This window comes from Ceratotherium simum, chromosome 26, assembly GCF_057802395.1.
Source record: "Ceratotherium simum simum isolate JZ-2026a chromosome 26, ASM5780239v1, whole genome shotgun sequence".
NCBI lineage: Eukaryota > Metazoa > Chordata > Mammalia > Perissodactyla > Rhinocerotidae > Ceratotherium > Ceratotherium simum.
Window position 1 is genome coordinate 3,567,814 of NC_141925.1, and position 25,681 is coordinate 3,593,494.

General features: G+C 49.7%; 2 protein-coding genes across 7 annotated transcripts in view; both read right to left on the reverse strand.

Annotated features, from left to right (window-relative positions):
* Positions 1-12,612, reverse strand: part of TRAP1 (TNF receptor associated protein 1) — a 59,319-nt gene extending 46,707 nt beyond the window's left edge. The window contains exon 1 of one of the 2 annotated variants that reach the window (XM_087449545.1): positions 12,552-12,612. In XM_087449545.1, coding sequence (XP_087305671.1) covers positions 12,552-12,597 — 46 coding nt within the window. In that variant the 5' untranslated portion in view covers positions 12,598-12,612. Of the gene's footprint in view, positions 1-11,525; positions 11,648-12,551 lie in introns of those variants that run through there. The other variant, XM_014793491.2, reaches the window with a different exon arrangement.
* An 8,733-nt stretch (positions 12,613-21,345) lies between these two features.
* CREBBP (CREB binding lysine acetyltransferase) overlaps positions 21,346-25,681 on the reverse strand; it is a 133,152-nt gene continuing 128,816 nt past the window's right edge. For all 5 annotated transcript variants that reach the window (XM_087449548.1, XM_087449547.1, XM_087449549.1 and 2 more), the window contains one exon: positions 21,346-24,558. In XM_087449548.1, the coding sequence (XP_087305674.1) occupies positions 22,408-24,558 (2,151 nt within the window). In that variant the 3' untranslated portion in view covers positions 21,346-22,407. The remainder of the gene's footprint in view (positions 24,559-25,681) is intronic.

The window sequence follows — 25,681 nt, forward strand, 5'->3', positions numbered from 1 at the left end:
TAACCCAAGAACTATAAATTTATGGACCACATAAAAAGTAAAGTAAATATAACAGAAACTTTAAAGTTCTCATCACAAGAAAAAAAATTTGTAACTGTGAGGTGATGGATGTTAACTACACTTACTGTGGTGATCATCTTGCAATATATACAAACATGGAATCATTATGTTGTACACCTGAAACTAATATAATAAGTCATTTATATCTCAAAAAATATTTCTTAATTTTTAAAAATAAACACAACCAACAACTTACTACCAAAAATACTAAAGTCCATAGGCAAACACACTAGGAAAAAATATCTGAAACACGTGGCAGAGGGCTAGTTTCCTTAATAGAGCAAGATGGCTGACAGATCTGTAAGAAAAAGGCCAACAGTGCAAGAGAAACACAGTAACTCACAAAAAGGATAAACATCAATGGCTCTGAATCACGACAAAAGATGCTCTACCAAATTCATAACTAAAGAAATGCATTTTAAAACAAGATAGCCGGGCCGGCCCCGTGGCTTGGTGGTTAAGTGAGCGCGCTCCACTGCTGGTGACCCGGGTTCGGATCCCGGGCTCGCACCAACGCGCTGCTTCTCCGGCCATGCTGAGGCTGCGTCCCACATACAGCAACTAGAAGGATGTGCAGCTATGACACACAACTATCTACTGGGGCTTTGGGGGGAAAAAATAAAAAAATAAAATCTTTAAAAAAAATAAAAAAATAAAACAAGATAGCATTTTCACTATCAAAATCAGACAAAGATTTTTAAAATCCTGCTATGCTAGCGCTGGTGAAGGTGTGAAAAACTGCTGGCAGTGCCAGGTGTGATTTAAAAAAAACAAAAGCCTGGAAACAACCTAAATGTCCATCAGGAGAGAATTAAACAAGTGGAGGGGCACCCACACTGGGACACTGGAGCTCCGGGCATCGACGTGGAATAAACCCCACAACAGATCACACGAGAAGTGTAAGAAGACTCAGTACATGCCCAGTATAGTTTAGTTTCTCCTCTTGCTAAGGGAATGTGGGTGTGTACATGCACAGCGCTGCGGAAGCTTTTTCTGGTACCGCTGGGCAGTGCACTGAGTCAGGGTGGAAGGAGATTTTTTTTCACTGTACCAGTTTGTTCAGGAAAACAGCACTATTTTCTCATTAATAAAAATGTAGAAAGGATTTTTCTCAGAAAACACCTATAAAGTTAGCTTGAACTCTAACTCAATACCTAGTCTTACCCATCGCCCAAATCTCAATCTGTGAAGTCACAGACACTTAGATATAGTGGCACACTACTCTTAACTCCTCTCAAGGGCGCCCCCAGCGCTGGTCCCAGCTTCCTTGCTGTCCCTCCAATATGCCAGCCAATTCCTGCCTCAGGACCCTGGCACAAGCTGCTCCCTCTCCTTGAAATGCCCTTCCCCTGACACCTTCACCTCCTTCCAGGCTTTGCTTAAATGCCACCTTCCCCAAGAGGTCTTCGGTGACCACCCCATTTCTATGGGGATCCCCTTCCTGCTCTGGTTTCCTCATAGAGCTGATCACCTAACATCCATATAGCATTGACTGTCTGCATCCGACCCCACTCCACCCCAGCGCCACTGAGGGCCAAGATTCTTGTCTATTTTGTCCCCTGGGCATCCCACAACACCCAGAGCAGTGCTAGGCGCCCAGTAGGCACCACAGGTGTTTGTTTAATGAACTGATATTGCTCACTACACTATGTAGGAGATGTTCCAGTGGGCTAAACCTGTGACTGTCTCCTGTCTTTATGCTTCCCATGATAATGCTCAAGTCAGAGCAGGCCCTTGATAGACACATGGTTCTTTTCTCAGAAGGTACAGCCAGACAGCACAAAGTGTTTCACAGACCACAGGTCAAGATCAGCGACTCACTGGAAATGAAATCAATTCAGTGGGTTAAACCAGAATTTTTTTAAAAAATCAAATGGAAAGTAAAAGAATGCATAGCATAATAAGGGTATCTACAAAACTTTCAGCTAAGTATGTACACGTCTGGATAGTATACGTATACTTGTGTAGCAGGTCACGATGTGAATGCATTTCTTACAGGAAACTCATGACAAAAAAAGTTTGAAATTCACTCATCTCATTTCAGCGGAAACATTTCTAAGTTTAAAGCTTCGGGTTTTGCAAAATATTTTTTTTTCTTTTCTTTTTTTTTTTTGAGAGGAAGATCAGCCCTGAGCTAACATTCATGCCAATCCTCCTCTATTTTGCTGAGGAAGACTGGCCCTGGGCTAACATTCGTGCCCATCTTCCTCCACTTTATATGGGACGCTGCCACAGCATGGCCTGACAAGCGATGCCTCGGTGCGCGCCCTGGATCCGAACCCAGGCAGCCAGTAGCAGAGCGCGCGCACTAAACCGCTACGCCACGGGGCGGCCCCATTGCAAAATATTTTTTAAAAAATAAATTTACTTTGCAAGTTGAAAATTCTGTAAACTAAAAGTACTTCCAGATCAGTGAAAAGCAGAATTAATGCTCTCCAACAAAGTGGAAATACCATACTGAAAAAACTGTAGTAGCTTGAAATATAGCCTCTAGCTTTTTTCCCCAGAATACCTCCAATTATCTTACCATAGTTTTATGCTCGTAAGCATGAAATTCTCTGCTTTTCATTAAATCAACTCAGAGAGTTTCATTATTTTTCAATTTTTTTCATTATTTTCAATCTTCACCGGATACCACAGGTTAGCTATTCACATCTGAAATTTCTCCAAACATTTTGTTTCCTAAGTTCTGTAATTACTTCAGGTAAGATTTAAGTATATCAATACTCTAAACAGAAAGCTCTTCACTTTCTACTTATGTATGAAATAAAGACTTGTATTCCCTCAAAAATCTTTAAGTTCTTGGGGTTGGCCAGGGGGCGCAAGCAGTTAAGTGCGTGCACTCAGCTGCGGCGGCATGGGGTTTGCCGGTTTGGATCCCAGGTATGAACCAACGCACCGCTTGTCGGGCCATGCTGTGGCGGCGTCCCATATAAAGTAGAGGAAGATGGGCATGGATGTTAGCCCAGGGCCAGTCTTCCTCAGCAAAAAGAGGGGGATTGGCAGGTGTTAGCTCAGGGCTGATCTTCCTCACCAAAAAAAAAATCTTTAACTTCTTACTTCTGGCATTCCTCAACAATTTCACTGTTTCTTAAACCCGCCTATGCTTCAGGGCGTGTTCTAATCATTCTCTACTAAGCTATACTGACACTCCATCAAAAAACGCTTGTCAATGGGCCGGCCCCGTGGCTTAGCAGTTGGTTGCGCGCGCTCCGCTGCTGGCAGCCTGGGTTCGGATCCCGGGCGCGCACCGGCGCGCTGCTTCTCCGGCCATGCTGAGGCCGCATCCCACATACAGCAACTAGAAGGATGTGCAGCTGTGACATACAACTATCTACTGGGGCTTTGGGGGGAAAAAATAAATAAATAAATAAAATTAAAAAAAAAAAAAAAAAAAAAACAACGCTTGTCAAACCATGCTGTGGCAGCATCCCATAGAAAGCAGAGGAAGATGGGCACGGATATTAGCTCAGGGCCAATCTTCTTCAGCCAAAAAAAAAAAAAAGAGGAGGATTGGCATCGGATGTTAGCTCAGAGCTGATCTTCCTCACAAAAAAAAAGAAACATCAGCTCCCTGAACACAAAGAAACATGACAAAAAGGGAACAGTCAAAATATAGGCCATAAAATCCACACCCCGAGCTGCACTCAAACAAGACTACTCCTGTCCCCACTCACAATCGTCCTATGATCTTGTTTCCCAGCCCACATGTGAAAACCAGGAGAAGAGGAGGGAACACAGCCCGAGGGAGGCCTGGCAAGTTAAACAAGAGTAACAGAGGCTAAAAACACAAAAACACTCAAAATGCAGTTTCAGAGTGGGGACATCTTACAGACAAAGGAGCCGTCACATCCCAGTGGCCCTGCACGGGCCTGTGTATTACCACAGAAGACTGTAAATTAATATTCACAATAATGACCCTGAAAACATCTAAGAAAGGTTCAGTTAGGTTCTAACAATAAAGTGCTTCAGAAAGACTTCTAATCATAATGGTAAAAATGAAATGTTTTACTACTTTAAAATTAAGCTTCTTGGAAAGTTCCCTCAGGCACTTCCATTCCCTGTAAATGCCAGAATATTGGTGTGTGTGAACTACAATGGTGATGCGCTCTCCGAAAATTTCTCCTTCACAGCACCACATCAGCTCCCTGATACATCCAGGTCCACTAGAAAGACTTCCACCTTTCTATTTGTTCTTAATAGTACTGCTATATAGTCTTCTGCTCTTTTTAATATGATATTCATTTTGGCTATCTCAAAATTAATTTTTTATATTCTAATCACATTTCTTGAGTCTATGGCTGCTAAGTAACAGAGCCATTCTTTTAAAATTAGTTACACCCTGGGGCCGGCCCAGTGGCACAGGGGTTAAGTGCTCGAGGTCCGCTGCAGTGGTGGCGCAGGGTTCGCAGGTTCAGATCCCGGCGCACACCGACGCACCGCTTGTCAAGCCATGCTGTGGTGGCGTCCCGCATAAAGTAGAGGAAGATGGGCACAGATGTTAGCCCAGGGCCGATCGTCCTCAGCAAAATAGAGGAGGATTGGCATCGGATGTTAGCTCAGGGCTGATCTTCCTCACACACATACACAAAAAATTAGTCACACCCATGACTCAGCTACACCTGCATTCAACTTACCTGACCTGTGAGCATTCACCTGGTTAAAAAGAGGGTAGAGATGATGCCCCTTACTACACACTGGTTCTCCAAGCTACAACTTTCATGGTCTGTAATTCCAAGTGGCTTTAGCAGAAATAACCAACCATACCAGAAATAAACACCCTGAAACCTACCTTTACTAAATGCTACAGAACTTCTCTGTGGACTAAGCAAACACCAGCTTCCTAGTAAAAGCTAAGTGTTCTGTATCAAGAATGAGCAGGATGGTGTTTAAAAAAATTCTAGCTGGCTACATTGAGGGCACTAAAAACACAATTCAAGAACATCTCTGGCTTTGAACCTACAGTATTTCTTTTTTTTTTTTTTTAACAGTTTTATTTATTTATTTTTTGTGTGTGAGGAAGATCAGCCCTGAGCTAACATTCATGCCAATCCTCCTCTTTTTGCTGAGGAAGACTGGCTCTGAGCTAACATCTATTGCCAATCCTCCTCCTTTTTTTTTTTCCCCCCAAAGCCCCAGTAGATAGTTGTATGTCATAGTTGCACATCCTCCTAGTTGCTGTATGTGGGACGCAGCCTCAGCACGGCCAGAGAAGCGGTGCGTCGGTGCGTGCCTGGGATCTGAACCCAGGCCGCCAATAGCGGAGCTCGCGCACTTAACCACTAAGCCATGGGGCTGGCCCATTTTTTTTTTTTTTTTTTGTGAGGAAGATCAGCTCTGGGCTAACATCTGCCAATCCTCCTCTTTTTTTTTTTTTTTTTTTGCTGAGGAAGACTGGCCCTGGGCTAATATCCGTGCCCATCTTCCTCCACTTTATATGGGATGCCGCCACAGCATGGCTTAACAAGCAACGCGTCGGCACGCACCTGGGATCCGAACCAGTGAACCCTGGGCTGCCACAGCAGAGCACGAGCACTTAACGGCTTGCGCCACTGGGCCAGCCTCAAACCTACAGTATTTCACTTGAGTGTGAACTGGATACGTTTCACTAATCTTGAGTCAGTATTTTGGTTTGACACAGCAACCACCACCACTGGCCTCAGTAAGGCTCCTTCACGGAAATCACCTTTGCCATGTTATGACCTGGTATTTGACATTTGGGGGGTAAGAAATGTTTATTTTCATACAGTTTTCTTTTTTTTTTTTCTTTTGTGAGGAGGACTAGCTCTGAGCTAACATCTGATGCAAATCCTCCTCTTTTTTGCTGAGGAAGACTGGCCCTGGGCTAACATCTGTGCCCATCTTCCTCTACTTTATATGGGATGCCAACACAGCATGGCTTAACAAGCGGTGCGTCGGTGCACGCCCAGGATCCAAACCTGCGAACCCCAGGCTGCTGAAATGGAGTGCGCGCACTTAACCGCTGCACCACTGGGCTGGCCCCATCCTACAGTTTTCTTATTAACCTGACCTCCCTCCCTCTTCCTTCAAGCTGCATTCCCTCTCTTCTTGCCCAGGGGTAGCAAAACACTCAGAGATTTTTCTTTTGTCTTAGTTCTGGCCAACTATTACTTTTGCTAATCTATTACATTTGAGTTGGTTTGATCTTTTACAGACGGCCATCTCAGGCACCCGGTCCTAACCAAACTCTCATGCCCTCATGCCCTCGGCCCACCTGCTTTCTCTTGGGAAGCCTTGCCACACATCCTTCCTTGGCCTATGTGCTTCGCTGGTGCTGGCCCTAAGCTCCAGCACCATGGTTTATATAGAAACCAATGCCATTCAGAGTGTAAGCAGTTAAGGATCGCAACCTATATCGTCACGTTGTTAACAACATAAATAGCTGTTTGACTGAGACTGAAACCTGACTAGCAAGTGCTACTCCTCTCATCCCGAAAAGAACAGCCTCGGAACACCAGAAATTTGCCTGAATTCTTGTGAAAGTCACAGCACAAGAGGTGTTAAGGGTAGAAATTAAACAGCATGGTACCCAAAGTGAGAGCAGAGGGAGAAAGCAAAATAAAGCAAGAAAAGATGGGGCCGGCAAGGCTGGCATAGTGGTTAAGTTCGCACGCTCCACTTCGGTGGCCCAGAGTTCGCAGGTTTGGATCCCGGGCACAGACCTACGCACCGCTTATCACACCATGCTGTGGCAGGCGTCCCACATATAAAGTAGAGGAAGACGGGCACGGATGTTAGCCCAGGGCCAATCTTCCTCAGAAGAAAGAGGAGGATTGGCAACAGATGTTAGCTCAGGGCTAATCTTCCTCACAAAAAAAAGAAAAAAATCAACAAAAACAATAAAAGCAGTAAATGGGAAGTTGTGGCTGGACAAGACCAGGTGAGGTTTGTTTAGGGAAATCAAACAAATTTGCAATGCTTGACCCTACAAGAAAGAGTGGAACTCTGCCCTTCTGACATTTCTGGTGCTTGGAGCAGACTCCCCACTCCTTACAACTCACATTTCCAAGGCAGAAGATTCCAGCAAAGGCTCCAGCTTACAGAGAACGTTAGACAAAGGCATTAAGATGTTAACTTGAGCACCAGCCAGTCCTACCACGGCTGCCTCATCTTATTCTGGCAACGTCAACGGCAAGAACAAGGGCATCCAGCACAATCAGGAAACAGGACTCAGGGACTGTGGTGGTCACAGCAGTTACCAAGCCATGTGAAATGACCAACCCGCTACCCTATCTGCCTTACAACACAATTACATTTGCTTATGGAGAGCAAGGCTGTTGTTGATTTCTCAGGTTCTGATCTCTTCTTTGGGAGGCAGCTTTCCCATTTCACTACAGGCAAATCAGTTACTTGGGACACTTGCTGGAGCTCTGGTGAAAAGGTCTGATGGCAGTTTACATTTTTATTATTAACATTACATTTTCCAGATTACCCAGGTTCTGACATCCCTCACTGCTATAATGACTAACTACATTTTACCATAGGAAAGAACTACTTGTTGGTTGAAATACTGTTGGTTCCCAACTATCAACTTAAGATTCAAGAGAGATGAAATTATTTGTAACCAACCATCTAGTGCCGAGGGCGTACAAAAAGTCAAGTGTGAGGGCCGGCCCTGTGGCTTAGCGGTTGAGTGTGCACGCTCCGCTGCTGGCGGCCTGGGGTTCGGATCCCGGGCGTGCACCAATGCACCGCTTCTCTGGCCATGCTGAGGCTGCGTCCCACATACAGCAACTAGAAGGATGTGCAGCTATGACATACAACTATGTACTGGGGCTTTGGGGGAAAATAAATAAATAAATAATTATTTAAGGAAAAAAAAAAAGAAAGTCAAGTGTGTGTGGACCTCAGAGTGACTGCTGCTGGGTCCTCCAACTACTGGCCCAGGTCCGGCACTGTGACTATCCCAAGGACTGCAAAAAGACATGGTCCCTACCCACGAGTTTACATGCACCAGAAGAGAAAGGACATAATTTTTAGCCTCATTCACCCTCACTCCCACATACTCCTAGTTTCTTGTCAAACCAAATTATTCAGAGGCCTCCTTACCCTGCACCTAATGTTTTCAGGACTCGGACTCAGCCCATATAGCCTCTCGTCTGTGAAACTTACACAAGCAGGCAACCACCTGTTTCTACGCTCCTGATACGCCACACATGCCTCCAACGTGGTCCAGTACACTGCCTGGCAGCCATGTGTTCCCACTAACCTATGACCCCAACAGCAGGGTCACATCATCTTTGAAATCCCAGAGGACATTCAAAGCATATTTGTTGAATAAACTAAGTAATGAGCAAAAATGAAAAATAAAAAGTCCACAAGCAGAGACTCTATCCCACACCTCACAGACATATTCTAAGGGTGAGAAGGACTGGAATCATGGTGACATAAGGTCGGAGTCCTGGATGTGAGGCCAAGCACATGTTAAAATTTGGCAATACTTTCCCAGGAAAAGAGAAAAAAATACAAGAGGATTCTGAATTTTCTGTTTAGGTGAATTCTCTCATAACCACATTCTCCACCACACTGTATAAGACATATATTTTCTTGGCTAAATTCACTGATCACTCAATCCATCCAAACAACTGTACCTTCACATTTACCCACACAGGTGACAATGTCAAGGGCATCTGCAATATAGAAGGCTTCCAAGAACAGATGTGTATCTTGGACTCAAGTAAAAGAATCCTTGAACCATTGCAACAGAAGTTGCAGAAGGAGAGGACACAGACTAAGGGAAAAAGATTAAAAAACAGAACAAAAATTGGCTGGGCTGAAAACTGACACATCTTCACAATGGAAGTGACACTATGTGGTAAAACAATGAATTACAGGGGCCAGCCCCATGGCTTAGCGGTTAAGTGCTCGAGCTCTGCTACTGACCGCGCGGGTTTGGATCCCGGGCACGCACCAACCCACCGCCTCTCCGGCCATGCTGAGGCCACATCCCACATACAGCAACTAGAAGGATGTGCAGCTATGACATACAACTATCTACTGGGGCTTTGGGGAGAAAAAAGAGGAGGATTGGCAATAGATGTTAGCTCAGGGCCAGTCTTCCTCAGCAAAAAAGAGGAGGATTGGCGTGGATGTTAGCTCAGGACTGACCTTCCTCACAAAAAAAAAAAAAAAAAAAGAAGGAATTACAAACACACCCTCGGAACAGCTTAGAACATTAACAATAAAGACAAAAAAATCAACCTCCAGAGAGGGGGAAAAAAGTCAGCTACAAAAGAAACAAGAATGAGGGCCAGCCCAGTGGCACAAGCGGTTAAGTGTGCATGCTCCGCCGTGGCGGCCCGGGGTTCGCTGGTTCGGATCCCGGGCGCGCACCAATGCAGTGCTTGTAGAGCCATGCTGTGGCAGGGTCCCATATAAAGTAGAGGAAGATGGGCACGGATGTTAGCTCAGGGCCAATCTTCCTCAGCAAAAAGAGGAGGATTGGCATCAGATGTTAGCTCAGTGCTGATCTTCCTCACAAAAAAAAAAAACAAAAAACAACAATCAAATTGTTATGACCGCTCATCTGCAACAAGCGTGCTACAAAACAGAGCAGTATCGTTACTCTTCGAAGGAAAATTATTTTGACCTGCAATGCAATACCCAGCCAAACTACTACACAAGTATGAGGGCAAAATAAAAATCTCCTAAGACACAGTAGGGCTTAGAAAATTTACAACCCACAGAATTTTTCTGCAAAATGAACACAAGGGCATACTCTGGTAAAACAGGAAATAAATCCAAAAAAGAAGGAAAATGTTGGATACAAGCAACAGTAATAAAACTTATAGTTGTCTTATTTGTTAATGCATCTGATTTTTAAAAAAATCATTGTTTAAAAAGAAGACTACATCAAAATTTAAAACTCAGGTAACAGAAAAAAGTATGGAAAATATGAAGAGGAAATTCACAGAAGATACACAAATGGCCATTTTTTTTCCCCCCAAAGCCCCAGTAGATAGCTGTATGTCATAGCTGCACCTTCTCCTAGTTGCTGTTTGTGGGACGCGGCCTCAGCACGGCCGGAGAAGCGGTGCGCGGGTGCGGGCCAGGCAGCGGATCCGAACCCCGGCCGCCAGTAGCTGAGCACGCGCACTTAACGGCTAAGCCACCGGCCGGCCACCACAAATGGCCATTAAACAAATGAAAACATTCTTATTCATTAGTATCCATGCAAATGTAAATTAAACAAGATATAGTTTATAAACTATCTGTTTGGAAAAAATGTAATATCCAGTGTTGGAGAAGATGCCTTGATATAGGTAGTCTCATTCCCTGCTTATGGGAACAAAAACAGATAAAGCCTTTTTGGACAGCAGTTTGGCAATATCAGCTAACATTTCAAATATGCGCAGGCTCTGAACCATCAATTCTAAAACTCTAATTCTGTAATTCTAAAGAAATGCCATACACGTGCGCAAAGATTTAAATACTTGCCCACTCTACACGGCATTGTAATAACAAAAAAAAAAAAAAAAGAAATAATCCTCATTACATCCGTTAACAGGACAATGTTAAGTAATGGTGATGGCGTCCATAATATAGAGCACTAAGCAGCCATCAGAAAGCCACAGACAGGTGCATACTGACACCAAAAGATATGTAAGCCACGCTGGGAGCTTTAAAAATTCTGTAGCACAACATAAATGGTTTAGACCTTTTTACGTAAAAATAGTTAGACGTGTCTATTTATATGTGTGTGTAACTGAATGCGCAGAGCCTGGAAGGAACGCCAAGACGTTCGTTCACTCGTGGTTACTTCCGAGTGCGGAGTGAGAAAGCAAACATTACGGTCATTCTTTTTTTTTCAACATTTATTTAAGCACCTACCAATTCCAGGCCCCGGGGATAAGGCGGTCAACAACCCAGAGTCCACGGCTGCACGAGGGCCCGGAGTGCCGGTTCTCAGTGTGGTTGCTGCCGTGTGCCGGGCGGGCGGAGTGCGCACTCGGGTTTGTGCCGAATAAACAAGAGAGCAAGTGGCTTATGCACACTCGTGTACAAAACGACTTAGGGGCGGGGAGTAATGAAAGCACAGCTAAGAGACTAAAGTGACCACCCAGGTGAAGTCCGTTGCCAGCGACCACGCGCCTTCCGAATTCACGCCCCGAAACTGCCTTCGCGAAGCTCCAGCAGCGAGAAGCCCGCGGCCCCTCAGCCTCACCCCGGCCCCAGGAGATCGAGAGAAGCTCCTGCTGAAGTCCCGCGGGCCGGGGCGCAACCGTGTTACCTGGAGGGGGACCCGGACAGTCCCGCACGCGGCAGAGCCAGGTGAAACCAGGACACACTGACTGCTCCGCGGTTGCCGCTCGCCTGGCGCACAAATCTCACAATCTCCCACGCCGCGCGAGGGGACACCGTCCCCGCGCCTCCCACGGAGAAGGAATGGGCTCGAGGCCTCCGGGGGCCCAGCGCGTCTCCACCCCCCGCCCCGCCTCCCTCACCTCTCGCGGCGGCCGCGAGCGCCGGCGCCCGCAGGCAGCGGCCCCAGACCAGCACAGCCCGCAGCTCACGCGCCATGTCCGTCCTCCCGAGCGCCCACCTCAGCCACGCGCGGCGGGGGCGGGGCCGGGGCGGGGCCTTCCTCGGGCGCGACGCGGTGACGTCACGGCACGCGCCGGGCTGCCCGCTCCGCTGCCTGCGCCGGCGGGTGGGCGGGGGCCTGCGTGGCGCGGGATCCGTCGGCTCGCGCGGGGACAGTCGGTCCTGGGGGCGGGACCTCTGTGACCTTGTGTCGTGTTGTCAAGGGCGACGGGCCGTGCGCACGGAGCCGCCCGGGGCGCTCGCCCGCCGGCTGGGCCTCAGTTGATGCATCCCTAAAATGGGGCAGATGTTCGCACCCAGCCGGAGGGTGTGAAAGGGCTGCGCCCAGGCAGAGGCAGTTAATAGCTCTGGGGCTAAGTCAGTCACCGGCCCCTGTCCAGACCGCTGGAAGTCAGTCTCCAACCAAGACAGGCCAAAGAGCTAAAAAGTGTGAAAGGGAGAATTTCGGGCCTGCCTTGTCTACACCAAAACGTGAACTCAGGAGCCAACCCCACCTGCAAAACTGGGCTTATTCATTCATTCCAGTTCCCTCGCCCTGCTAGAGATAAGGGTCTAGTGGGATTCAGACCGTCAGCTCCGTTTCTCACAGAGAGTTCCAAACCACGGAAAATGCAGATTCTCTGGCACGGCCTGAAGTGAGGCCCAGGCGGCTCCCCAGATGATTCTGAGGCACACTGCTGCCACCATCAAATAATTGCACAAAAAATGAGTTACTCGCGATTGTGACAGGAGCTGCAAAGTACAGGAGCCAGGAGAGTGTCCCCCTTGGGGCCTGGATATCGCTGTGGCCTTGGGAGGGGGTGCGCCAGGGAACGCTTCCAGGTGGAAGGTGTCAGGATGACCCCCAAGTTCCAGGCTTAAGCAACTGAGAAGGGGAAAGTAAAAGAGGTGGGCAGATTTGGATGGAAGAGCAGGGGTTCTCTCACCTGGGAGACTCCGGCAGCCTCCTGACCGGCCCCCTATTCTCCACATGCAGCTGGATCATACACTCCTCAGTCAGGGTCCTCCAGTGGTTTCCCTGCACACTTATAATCAGTTCCAAACCCCTTCTGCCTTGAGGCCTTGCACAAGCTGAGCCCTGCCTCTTTCCTTCCCTCACCACACTCCAGACATACCGAGCCTGTCACAGGCAGAGCTGTTCCCAGGATGTCCCTGCAGCTGCTCTGGGGGAATTGAAGGGGCTCTGCCTCATATTTCATTTGTTGTTCACTCCACACAGGAAACCATCTCTTTTGTAAGAGCTGACACGTTGGTCTATGAGGCAATAGATCTAGCTTGCAGAGCCCTTTTATTTCAGGAAGTGAAGTGGTACTTGACAAAGGCAAGAGGGAAACCTAGGCTTCAGTTAAGGATGGGGGGGCCTCTGCCCAGACAGGCAGGACCCAGGCTCCGTGGAGGGCAAACCTACCAGGTTCCAGACATATCTCCCAGGCCCTTCTGTCCTCTGTTGGCCTGTGGCCTTCAGAGACATACCCTCAGCCACAGATCTTTGTGATACTGGGTCCTCTGGCAGCCCAGGGAACTGTGGCTTTTTAAGGTGCTGAGGGATGCAAGAGAAGTCTTGAGAGGAACATGGGCAGATTTCAGACCCTAGGCAGACAAGGAAATTGGAAGAAGGAAAAAATGATTAGATGCAGATGTACCTGAGTTGAATTGATGGAGACTGGCAGAGAGCTGCTTGGGGAGAGCAGAAAGAGAAGCAGAAGAGGGGAGGGGGAGACCCCCCTGAGTCTCCCAACCACTACGAGGCTGCCCATTCCTTCTCCAGAAATCACTGCCTTCCCCTGAGGTGAGCTGAGGGCTGTGCAAAATGCTTGCTGCTTTATTCACAACAGCCAGAAGGGAGAAGCAACCCAAGTGTCCATCAATGGATGAATGGATAAACAAAATGTTTTATATACCTACGACGTGTTATTACTCAGACTTGGAAAGGAGGGAAATTCTGACACATACTACAACATGGATGAACCTTGAGGACATTATGATCAGTGATATCAGCCAGTCACAAAGAGACAAATACTGCATGATTCCATTTATATGAGGGCCCTAGAGTCGTCAAACTCACAGAGACAGAAAGTAGAAGGTGGTTGCCAGGAGCTAGGGGAGGGGGAATGGGGTGTTAGTGTTTAATGGGGACAGAGTTTCAGTTTTGCAAGATGAATAAAGTTCTGGAGAGGATGGTGGTGAGGGTTGCACAACAATATGAATGTATTTAATACCACTGAACTGTACACTTAAAAACGATTAGGATGGTAAATTTTATGTTATGTATATTTTACCACGTTTTTTTAAATGCCCACTGCAAAGAAAAACCAAATTCAACTGCCTCCTTTTTCTTCATTTCTTTGTTCATGGCACCAATTTCTGGGTGAGCTTCTCCCCTCATGGGGCAACGTCCTAGGAGTTCCCAGAGGAGGAAAGGCTTGTGGCTGAAGAATACTTCTTGACCTGGAGAGGTCCCAGGGATAATGGGATTTTTTCCCAATTTAATGGCCCTTCATGGAGGCAAGTGCAGCCACTTAGCAGGACCTGGCCTGGAACTTACTAGAACACTTCTAATTTCACTTGATGACTCTGAGGCTTTTTCTCCAAACAACTCATTCTGCTTTGCCAGTGGCCACTTTTAATTCCACCATCAAGGACACTGGGAATGTCACAAGTTGATTCCAAAGATCCCCACATTTTGAGGGGTGAATGGACCTGAAGCCTTTCTCTCTTTTCATCCCTTAGCATCAGTACTCAGTCCAGGCCCTTCCAGGGGGCTCCCTGGCCACCCACTAGCCAGGTGGCCCTTGGCAACCTCTTCTCCTCTTGGGGCCCTTTCACCATGAACACCGTCTGTGCTCCCTGCAGGAGGGGCAGGATGGGCCACCCTAGTGGGCTCCCAGCCTCCCTGTCCAGCATGATAAATGTAAGACAGAGCTGAGTCTGGACAACTGTGAAATATCACTGGAGGGGCCTTCTCTGAGTGATTCTGGCTCTGGGGAAGGCAGAGTGGAGGAGGTTGCAATCTCTCTCCTTGCATTTCTTCCTGGAAATTTCCGCTAGGAGATACCACTGCGTGAACTAGCCTTGAGGGCATGTTTTGAAAGATGCCTTCTGTCCTGGCAAAGAGCTCAGATGACAATTTTTTCCCAGCTGTGGATGATGTCATTTTAGGCATTGGAATAAAAAATGTCCACCAGATCTTAAGTCTACTCTGTCTCTTGCTTATGAGAAAGAGGACAAATGAGAATTAATTTGGTCTGGGAGACTCTACAGGGTGAAAAAGCAACTGTGTTCTACACGTGCTTGCATGCAAGTGCATGTGTGCATTTCAGCCAAGCCAATGGCCCTGTGACTCTAGAGCCACCATTTTTCCTCAACGCTTGGAGGGAGCAGAGAGGCTGTCTCGGGAGGCTTTGCCTGCTGACAGACCCCTTTCTCTGCACGGCATGGCTTCCTGGTGGCTGCTGGGCCCCTTCCCTCAAAGGCCTGCTCTGTGCAGCGAGGCCCTGCCTCCCTCAAGGACTGGCCCTTCGCCTGGGCGCCATGGGCCTCTACTCCAGAGAGAATCCCTGCCCAGGTGGTATCCTGAGCAGCACCTGGTGTCAGGCCCCAGCAGGTGGGTGGCTTTCGCAGAGTTCCCCTCCTCCAGACTGCATCTCCTCAGGTGTGAAGAGGGTCCCTTCAGTCAGGAGTCTCTGGTCCATCGGGGTATCGGAGGACAGGGTGGAAATGCAGACCCTCGGGTGTTTTCTGAAGGTGCCGACGCCCCCCAGGCACAGGGGGCCATGGTCCATCAGCGTCACCGGGTCTCTTCTGAGTGATGGGTGCAGAGCCTGCAGTTCAGGAAATGGGAAGGACTGGACTGAGCCGGCACTCATTCCACAGGGTGCCGGAGAATGTGCACAAGCACGTTTCACGTGGCCTGGGAGGCTGGCTGGGGAGTGAGGCTCCCCTCCTATTGTTTGGAAAAGCAAGCATGACATGACTCCCTTCTTTATTTTCCTCACAATCCGCCTTTTTTACAAATGCACTTCACAGTCAGGACTCCCTGCACCTCTTTGTCCCTGGGGCAAACAAAACAGTGGGGACGCTCTTTCCAGGTAACTCAGGGTGTTAAGCCCACTGGAGCTATTTGCAGCTCGGGTCCTCCCCGAATTCCTGTCCCATCCAGAGGACCTCAGGCTGCCAGTGGTCCTGCCACGTTCTTATTCAGGGATTTGAGGAAGGCGGGAGGCCCACAAGGACAAAAGGGGACAGCAAGTTCCAGCTCAGAATGAATGCTCTGAGGCCAAAGAACCACTTGACCAAACCCCTTTTTGATACTGGCTCAAGACAAGGTTGACATAAGGGAAGCCATATTGTAGAAAATAAACCCTATTGTAACTTTGAATGACCTCTGACTAACTAACCCAGCTGGGTATGCACCCTCCAGGAGATCTAACTGCTCTGTAGATTTTATAACCCTTGCTTGTGCATATAGCTTGTGCATATATCACTCCCAGCTGTGATAAGATGATAACTTTGTTTCTTTTGAGTTCTTTAGGAATGTGATGACCCCTGAACAGAGAGTCTATGCTGATAGCCATCATCAATGCAAACTGGAAGATCTGGTGTGGCAACTCCCAGTCTGTAACACCCGAGGGTCAATAATCCTAACCCCCTCCCCTATAACCCACCAGCCTATATAACTGCTGTAAGATTTTGTGCCCCCTTAAGATGGTTGTTTTGGACATTAGTCAGCCATCTTCCCCCTTGCTAGCAAGCTGTAATAAAATGCCCTTTCTCTGCCACTATCTTGCCTCTTGATGATCGGCTTTTGTCTCGCAGCGAGCAGATCATGCCCTTTGTGTGATAACACCCTCCCTATACCCGCACGTATCAGGAACATTAAGACTAAGGCAGGTTCAAAGTCACGATGGTTTGTTCTTGGTCCCTGACGGCCTCGAGACTCAAAGTGTATGAGGGCCAGAAGCAGCAGCCTCACCTGGGAGCTTGTTAGAAACTTGGACACTCTGCGCCCCTGCCCCTGGCCCCCAGACCTACTGAACCTGGATTTTAGCAAGATCCCAGATACTCCACATGCACATTAGAGCTGGAGAAGCGCTGTCCTAAGGAACACGTGGCAGCGTCAAGAAGAATGCACGCTTCCTAAACTATGGAGCACTGTGCAATGACTGGCCCTGAAGAAGAGACATCTTCCTTGTTTCCAGAACAAACTGGGTTCGGTGCCCTGACTTGGAGCCCTAGCACCATCTAGCACCTTCCTCCAAGAGTGGTTTGTCTCTTTCAATTGAGTTCTCCAGGGGCTGTATCTCAGTGCCTAGGAGCCGCTGAATAAATACTTGCCAAATGAACAAACTCTGTGCTTCGAGAAAATCTACTTATTTTAACGTCAATTAGAAGCAGCAGGCGTGTGTCAGGAGGGGATTCCTGGAGTTGCCTGTTCTGGAGGGAAAGGGGCCTTGGCTCAGTGCCCACTCACATCTTTCCTGCTATTTCTGACACTTGTTGCCCTTTCCCCACAGGAGGACCCCTTCCCCCTGCCCAGGAAACTCGAGGGTCTCTAGAGGGTTGGGAACAATGAGAATTGGCCTCCTGTGAAGGTCGGAGAGTCCTCTGTGCTCCTGCCTGTGGTGGTCTAGCTTTCACTGGTGACACCAGTTCTGGCTGCTGAACACCTGTCTACTCTGAATGCCTCCTGCATGGACCCCTGGCCTCTCCTGCTTCCCACCCCTTTCTCTACATCTCCCAGCTTTGGGTGCACGGCCATGATATAAGCTTCTCCCAAGTCTCTCCCCTCCATCAGTAGACCCATGCCACTCTCTGTGCAGCACCACATGAAATAACCCTTCCTCTTCTCCGGGCCCCAAACCTGCGTCCAGACGTGAGGGGTCCTAGGTGGAGTCAGAGAAGACAAGGAAGGGTCTCAGCTGCATGGAGCCCGGGCACACACCCCTTGGGTCCTTTCCAAGGACGTCCTCTCCGGACATTTTCCTGAAAGACTTGTGGTCCTCACTCTCACTTGGAACATTCCCTAAACATCACCACCTCCCTTGAGGATCTTTTAGTCTGAACTTCATTGATATGTCTATATAATTATTTAAAAATTCAGTTTATAAAAGGTTTCCTTCTTGCTGGCCTGGAGCCCTGGGGACCCACGATCAGGCAATAAAGCTTGTCACTGAGCCCTCTCCAGGCGCTGGGAGGGAAGTGGGTTACAGTTATCTACACTGGGAGTTTAAAGCTGTGGACACTTGGGCTGACCGATGCTGTCAACATTTCTTTTTCTCTGATGCCAAAGGGAACTAGTGGGCACCAGGCACAAGCAGACTGAGTCCCACACAGTCCTTTGTAAGGAGCTAGTTATTACTTACTGTCTGCGATGTCTGAGGCATTACGATGTACTGTAATGCCCCCACTTCCCCCAAAGTACCCCCAAAGTGGGTTCAAGGTGCAGTAAAGAGGTGAGGCGGGCTTGTACAACAGTTTTCAAGGCTGTGAGGAAAAGCTCCTTTCAAGCACGGGGGTAGAATGTGGCTCAGGGCCGGGTGGCCCACATCTGCCCCCCCTGCTCATGAACTCAGGCAAGTCATTGCCTCCTACCTTATGGCCAGAGCAAAGGAGTTAATACTTCATTTAAACAGCACTTGTTGCGCTTGCTCCGCTACTGGCGGCCCAGGTTCGCATCCCGGGCGTGCACCGAGGCAGCGCTTCTCCGGCCATGCTGAGGCCGCGTCCCACATACAGCAGCTAGAAAGATGTGCAACTATGACATACAACTATCTACTGGGGCTTTGGGGGAAAAAAAAGGAGGAGGGTTGGCAATAGATGTTACCTCAGAGCCAGTCTTCCTCAGCAAAAAGAGGAGGATTAGCATGGATGTTAGCTCAGGGCTGATCGTCCTCACAAAAAAATAATAATAAAAAAAATAAACAGCACTTGGTACAAAGTGCTGTTATTTTCTACTCAGACAGGAAAGCAGAGTCTAGGGAGCTCGCTCAAGGCTGAGCCCGAGGCCCTGATGCCCAGTTGCTGCTGCACGTCGGTACCGATTCTTGATCCCTCGGCCTCACGGATGCCTCAGGCCCTCGCTTTCTATGACCTGGTCTCTCACTCCGCCGTCTCTTCCTAATCCCCTTCAGCATCTGCACCACTTCCTTTTTTTTTCTTTTTTCGGTGAGGAAGATCACCCCTGAGCTAACCTCTGATGCTAATCCTCCATTTTTGTCACAGAAGACTGGCCCTGGGCTAACATTCGTGCCCATCTTCCTCTACTTTATATGGGACGCTGCCACAGCGTGGCTTGACAAGCGGTGCGTCGGTCCGCACGCGGGATCCGAACCTGTGAACCCCGGGCCACCAAAGCGGAGCGCGAGAACTTAACGACTACACCACCAGGCTGGCCCCCAGCACCACTTCCTTAATCAAGGCGTTCTAAGCCGTCAGCGCCCTTGCAATTTTTCAGTTTACTGAAGTAATTTCACAGTGATATCATAGTCCATAGGTCCTAGGAAATCCTCTATAGAAAGGTGCGAGCATGTGGGAAGCACCGTTTGCCTTCTCATCTACTCATCAAAGCTCCCCAGTCTTGTCTTTGTGACCGTGGCTGCCACAGTCACTTAATCTCTCCTAAGTGACCTGTTTCCTTACTCTTGACTTTGCACCATGAAATCATACCCAAGTAATGCAGTGGAATGAACACGGGACATCCTGGGAAGGGGCAATATGGCTTTATGGTCCCAGGTGGACTTTGTCCCCATTCTTACGTGCTCCTGTGCATCTACTTGCCAAGGTAGCACAGCTGTAGCGTCTACTTCCCAGCACTGCTCTTGGGTGAAGTACTTCCTGGTAGCACACTGGCTACCCACCTACAATCAGCCTCTCAGGAAAGGTCACTTTCCTTTTTCGAGTAGCTTATTTTCCCATGCAGTGCTAAAACCGCATTTTGGCTCAAATGAAACCCTCGGTTACATCTTACAGCAATCAAAAGAACAAAGTTACCTGTCTTCAGCCTGAGATCTTAGTAGCAGAAGCCTCTCCACCTCGTGTTATCCATAAGTAGCATTCCATTCGTTTTTAACATGCTAAATTCCCCAAAACATAAACACATGCACTAGACAAACTCAACTGAGCCCCTTCGATCTTATGATTGGCTGCTAAGCTAATTCTGAGGGTCATGAGCCAACTGGAACCATCTTTGAACCAGGCAGTTTTACCAGCTTTTATTATAAACACCAGCACATTTCAAGTTTCCTCTTTTTGATCACAAATATAGGACTTTTTTCTTCTACTCTTAAGTTTACAGCATGAGACAGCGTCGGGGCTTTCCAGCTCTCTTGCAGATATTTCCTTATGCCAAGTGCAGGGTTAGCATCCACAGACCACACCCTCGGCCGCATCCTTTGGCATCAGGATTGCACGGGACGCAGACTCCAGGAGGATGAGTAGGCACACAAAGTTTTGGATTCCAGGATGACCTGAAAAGGATGCCCCCACCGACTGCGTTAAAGGGCTGCACATCCCATGTGTCGGCTGGGAGCTGCTCCTCCAGGGCCCCAGATGGCTCAAACCTTCTTGTCTGAACACGGGCTCAGACAAGAGCCCTAGTGGTGGTGTTTCGGAAGAGTGTCAAGGATGCGAGAAGTGAGCAGGCTGAGCAAGGACGGCCGGACGGACACTAGAGGGCGGTAGCCTTGCTTCCCCTTGTTGGATTGGGTGGAGAAGGGGGTTGGTGGTGCAAGATGGTGGTCTCATTCTTACCTGGTTTAATCTACATTAAAACTCAAGATTCCAAGCTCTGTGCTAAAACTAATATCTTAGAAAGTTTCCTCAAATTTAGATTCCCAAATCAAGTATTTTGAAAGTATCTCTGTGAACACAGGTCAAAACGGAAGCTATTTGGGCCATGATTTCTAAATTGAACACCACACCCTCTGATCTCGACCACCCTCTGGTTGGGAGGCATGCAGTCGAGAGGACTAACTCTGGCTCTCCCGGTGGTGGTCCTCCCCTCAGACGGGATGCATACAGCATTCAGGAACTCAAGTGCCACCCCCTCAGTAAGGGCCCCTGACACTGGACCCAGAAGGAGGGGTGGGACCACGTGGCTGAGTGCAAGTGTCCCTTGAAGCTGGAGGCCTCTTCCCACGCAGTAGGGCTGGAGCCCAGAGCTCCAGTTGTCTCCGCTCAGCAGCCTCCAGGGCAGCACTTCTCTGTGTTTTCTGGAGCGTGGAGACGAAGGGCCAGAGCTCCATCTGCCCAGGCCAGTGTTAGAGGCCGTGGCAGGACATACTGCGTGGCGGCATCCTCCCCTACTGAACCCAGGATTTCGGGGGAGGCCAGGATCCAACTCCCGTCCCTGGAGCACCCTTTGCATTAATTCTGGGATTTGTATATAGGAACAGGATGGGGTGTTGGCTAAGATGGGGAGGCAGACAGGAGGCAAAGTGCTGTTTCAGACCCATTTGTGTCCCTAACTCTGTGGGTGAAGTTCCCTTGTGAGAATCAAATGTGTGGAGCCATCACTGAGCTGATTGCCTCGGTCGCTGGCAAGAGAACTTTCCACGCCTCAGCTGAGCCCACCTGCCCCCCGCATGGCCACCAGGACCACTGCCCCCGCCTCTCCTCTAAGAGCAAACAACCAGAATCATGTCTTACAAAGAACAGACTCCAAAAATATATATAAATAAATAAAAACCTTCAACATTCTTACAGGGATCTTAAAGAACAGAATACATGTTAAAAACTTCAGTAATTTATATCAATTTTAAGCGGTACTTTATATACAATGGGGAAAAAACACATGCATAGTCCAAATACAATGTTGAAAACAGCATTTTCATAACAAAAAAACCCCGAACACTAAGTGTTAACACCGTGTACATGAATTCAAGAAGGACCACCCTTTTGTCTGTTGCACACAGTTTATTTAACAATATGATATAAGAAATGAGTTGGTACTTTACCATTCTATACAGTGATTGAATCTTCTTGAATTTTCTTATTTATAGTAATTATAGCGCTTGCATGATTTACACTAGAATTGCTTTTCCTCATTTCAAGTTTCACATAGAAGAAAGAAAAGAATGCTTCTTCTCTATTAACATTAGCATGGTCTAAGAGAGTGATCATCCCTATTTTTTGTCTAAAACCAGTTTTATCAGAGAAACAAAGCAACAATTTCTACATCTGCAAGACAAGAGTTTGGCTTAAGCCAGTATGTATAGATAGATGTGTGTGGGTGTGTACGTGTGTGCACGCAGGAGCCAATTCCTATCGTCCAGGGGTAATACTTGGAGAACGCCCACAGAGTTCACTATAGAAAAAATCTTCCCGCAACGTCAGAGTTATCGGGATACATTATAAGCTTGCATTATTTCAGGAATCAGTTTCTGAATATTATTTTTCTTCTCACTTTTAAACATAAATGTTTAAAGTCTTGAAAATACAAATAAAAAATATGAATATAATGAACTTGTTTTTCTCATTAAAAAAAGGCATGAGTCACCAGCAATGACGACAAAAAGAACCCAAACAAAACCCCCCTCCCCCCAAAACAAAAAAACAAAAACAAAAACAAAAAAACAAAAAGAGAGAGAGAGACCAGATATTTAAATCAACTGGTTTTTAACAAAAAAATATATTCTTTGTATTGTTTCTTTTAAACAGCAATCTACCCTTCCATGGCTTGGAAGTAGCAGTTCCATCTAGGAATAAAAAGAGCCTAGACGTCTGGATTTCAGTACAAAAGGTCCAAGAACATGAAAGGGAAAAAAAAGTGATGCTCTCACAATGCTACAAACCCTCCACAAACTTTTCTAGGGTGTCTCCTGTGGCGTCGCCGACCAGGGACAGCTCACTGGACAACGCACTCCTGTTGGGGGTGTTCAGCTGTGGGAGCATTGCACTCTGTTCGGGGTTCCCCAAGTGTCCCTGATCTATGGAGCTGGCCATGGTGACTGCGAGTCCTGGGTGGGGGGAACCAGTCTGGGGCGAGACGTGGTGTGGCGAAGGCTGGGGCTGTATCCGTGGCGATGGGCTGGAATGTGGAGGCTGGGACTGGGGCCGCGGAGACTGAACAGGGGCCGGAGACCGCACCTGGCTACTAAGGGACGTGGCCATCTGCTGGCCAGGGAGGTGCGAGGCCTGTGGCTGTCCTGAGAGCATGTGTTGCTGGGGGCTCATGGGGTTCGGCTGGCCTGGGGACCCAATCTGCTGCTTCATCTGCTGCTGCTGCAGAATCCGCTGCTGCAGGGCCTGCTGGATGTTGGGGGTGCTGTCTGCGCCCAGCCCAGGCTGCCCTATCTGGCCAAGCTGTCCCATCTGAGCCGCCATCTGGCCCATGGAGCTGCCCTGGATGGGGAGGTGCTGCTGCATCCGCTGCTGCTGCATGGCAGGAGGGTAGCCTCCGGGTCCTTGAGGCTGCTGGAACTGGCTGTGCCCTGCCATGCCCCCGGCCATGCCAGTGCTGCCCTGCTGCTGCTGCTGCTGTTGTTGTTGCTGCTGCTGCTGCTGCTGCTGCTGCAGCAGCTGCCTCCGCAGCATCTCTCTGTACTGTGGGTTCATACTCGCCATGCTGGGGTTGTGCCCCGGGTTCATGATGTTCAGGGCCTGGCCCTGGGGGTTCAGGCCTCCCAGTGCCTGCTGCTGTGGAGGCACGCCAGGCCGCGGCCCACTGGCTTGCATGGCGTTCAGGTTCTGCAGGCCGGGCTGCTGATGTAGGCCAGGCTGGGGCTGCAGGCCAGGCTGGGCCTGGAGGCCAGGCTGGGGCTGGAGGCCAGGCTGACTGGCCACGTACTTGGCTGTGCGCTGCTTGATGAAAGCTGCCATCAGCTGAGGGTTTGATTTGAGGATGTTAAGCACCTGCTGCTGCTGCTGTGGGGAGCTGGGTGACTTCAGGGTCCGCAGCAGGTCCTGCAGGGCGCCGGGTGAGATGCTCCGAGGTGGCTGCACACTGGGCATCCGTGGCCCGGCCACAGCTGGCTGGGCCTGCATGGACATCACGGGCCTGGGCATGCCTGGCATTGGCTGCTGCTGGGGGATGGCCGCCTGCTGCCACTGCCCTGGGGGCAGGTTGGGCATGACGGGCCCACTAACCTGGTTGGGTCGGGGCACATTCAGGCCCACGGGGGCCATCTGGCTCACCGGGGTCACCATGCCCGTGCGCCCTGGGGGCATGCCGTTGTTGATGTTCACCCGGTACAGGTGTTGCTGCTGCTGGGCCTCGCGCTCAATCTGCCGGGCTGCTTCTACCGCCGCGGGTGGGGGCTGGGCAGGAGGTGGTGGCGCCGGCACCTGGTTGGTGGGCTTCCCAGTGGACACTGTGGTGGGGGGCTGAGTCCGGGCCACGTTGGGGAAGGCGGCTGGTGACATGCTCACAGGCGAGGGCTGGGGCTGGGCTGGGGGCTGCGGCGTCTGGGGCGTGCTGGGCTGTTGCGTGGGGGTCCCAGGCGGTGCTGAGGTAGGGGAAGGCAGACTCTGCTGAGGCACATTGCGGGTGTTCATGGTGGCCATCCGCCGGCGCATGAGCTGGGCTTGCTGCAGGCGGTGCTGGATCTGCTGCTGGCGGAGCTTGTGTTTGATGTTGAGGCAGAAGGGCACGGGGCATTTGTTTTCTTGGCAGTGTTTGGCATGGTAGCAGCAGAGGGCGATGAGCTGCTTGCACACCGGGCAGCCCCCGTTGGTCTTGCGCTTGCAGCCTTTGGTGTGCTGCACGACCCGCTTCATCTTCTGGCAGGACGGCAGCGAGCAGTTGGCATTGCGGCACTGGCAGGCGTGCACCAGGGACTGGATGCAGCGCTGGATGCTCAGGCGCCGCGACTCCTGGGGGCTCTTGGACTGCGGCTCGCCCTGGCTGCTGCCCTCGTCGTCCAAGCCCAGCCCCCACTTCACCATCTTGTGGGTGTGGCTCTTCGTGTTGTAGCAGTTGATGCAAAGGTCGTAGTCCTGCACACAAGGAGAGGGGACAAGCCAGCGTGAGCATGTGGCCCAGCATGACCAGATACCCTGGCCATCCCCGGGGCTGGATCTGCGTCCTGGGAGAGGCTAACAAACGCCAAACGTATCTGCCCCGTGGAACCTTCACTCTTGGGAACACTCTGCAGCTCAGAAGGCTCCAAAGACCACCAGATCCATCTGCTCACCCTCACTCACTATCTTCCAGGGGCCCATCTGCCCTTTCCCGACCTGCCGTCTCACACTGTGTGCAGCCGCACAGGCTCACACATGCACACGGCAGGGCTCCGCGTCCACCCAAGGCTCTCGAGTGCATTGGTGGACACTGCTCCCCCTTCTCTTCTATCCTCTGCCCTCTGGGTATGGCACTCAGACCTGCTGCATCCTGCTCGCTCGCCTGGCCTGGGAAGCCTGACAGTGAAGGAATGGCGGAGGCCAGGTCCATTTCTTCCCAAGCACCACCTGAGGGTGCTGGAGTCCCACACACAGATCTGAGCGTCTAGAGATGGGGCCCCCACTCTCCCACCCCACCACTACTGGGTGCCCTCAGTGCGTCCTCAGAGCTCTACAGGGCAGCCCAGCGGGGCACCGGGCTGAGGCCTTCACCAGGAAGAAGGCCTTGGGCTGAAATCACAGAGACCAAATACCCCCTCCCCAGGTTTCTAAAAGCTGCTTACACCTGGAAACTGAGACACTGAACCGCTAGATCTGGAGAATGGAGCCCTATGACCAGGACTGATGAGCCTTTCTACAGAAAAGACAGGAAAATCCCAGCAGTAGGAAACGAGAGAGAGGAAAAAAGGAGGTTGAAGAAAGTGGGGAACAGAGAAGAGGGTGTCATGGAGGCCCTTCCCTGTCCCCCAGAGATCACAGAGCTGCTCCTGTGGGCCCATGACTATGGGGCCCATCCCAGACGCTGACAGAGGCAGGGCGAGGACTGGGTGGGAAGATTGAGTCTGTGACCATCTGCGGGAGGGAGGCGGAGGGCCCACAACAACCTGACTCACCCGACGTGAGGGACCTGTCTGTGCAAGACAGCCCACATGCCTTCACACAGGGACCAAGGCCCCGCAGAAAGCCAGTGTAGCATGAACATGGGGTCCACCAGGACCAA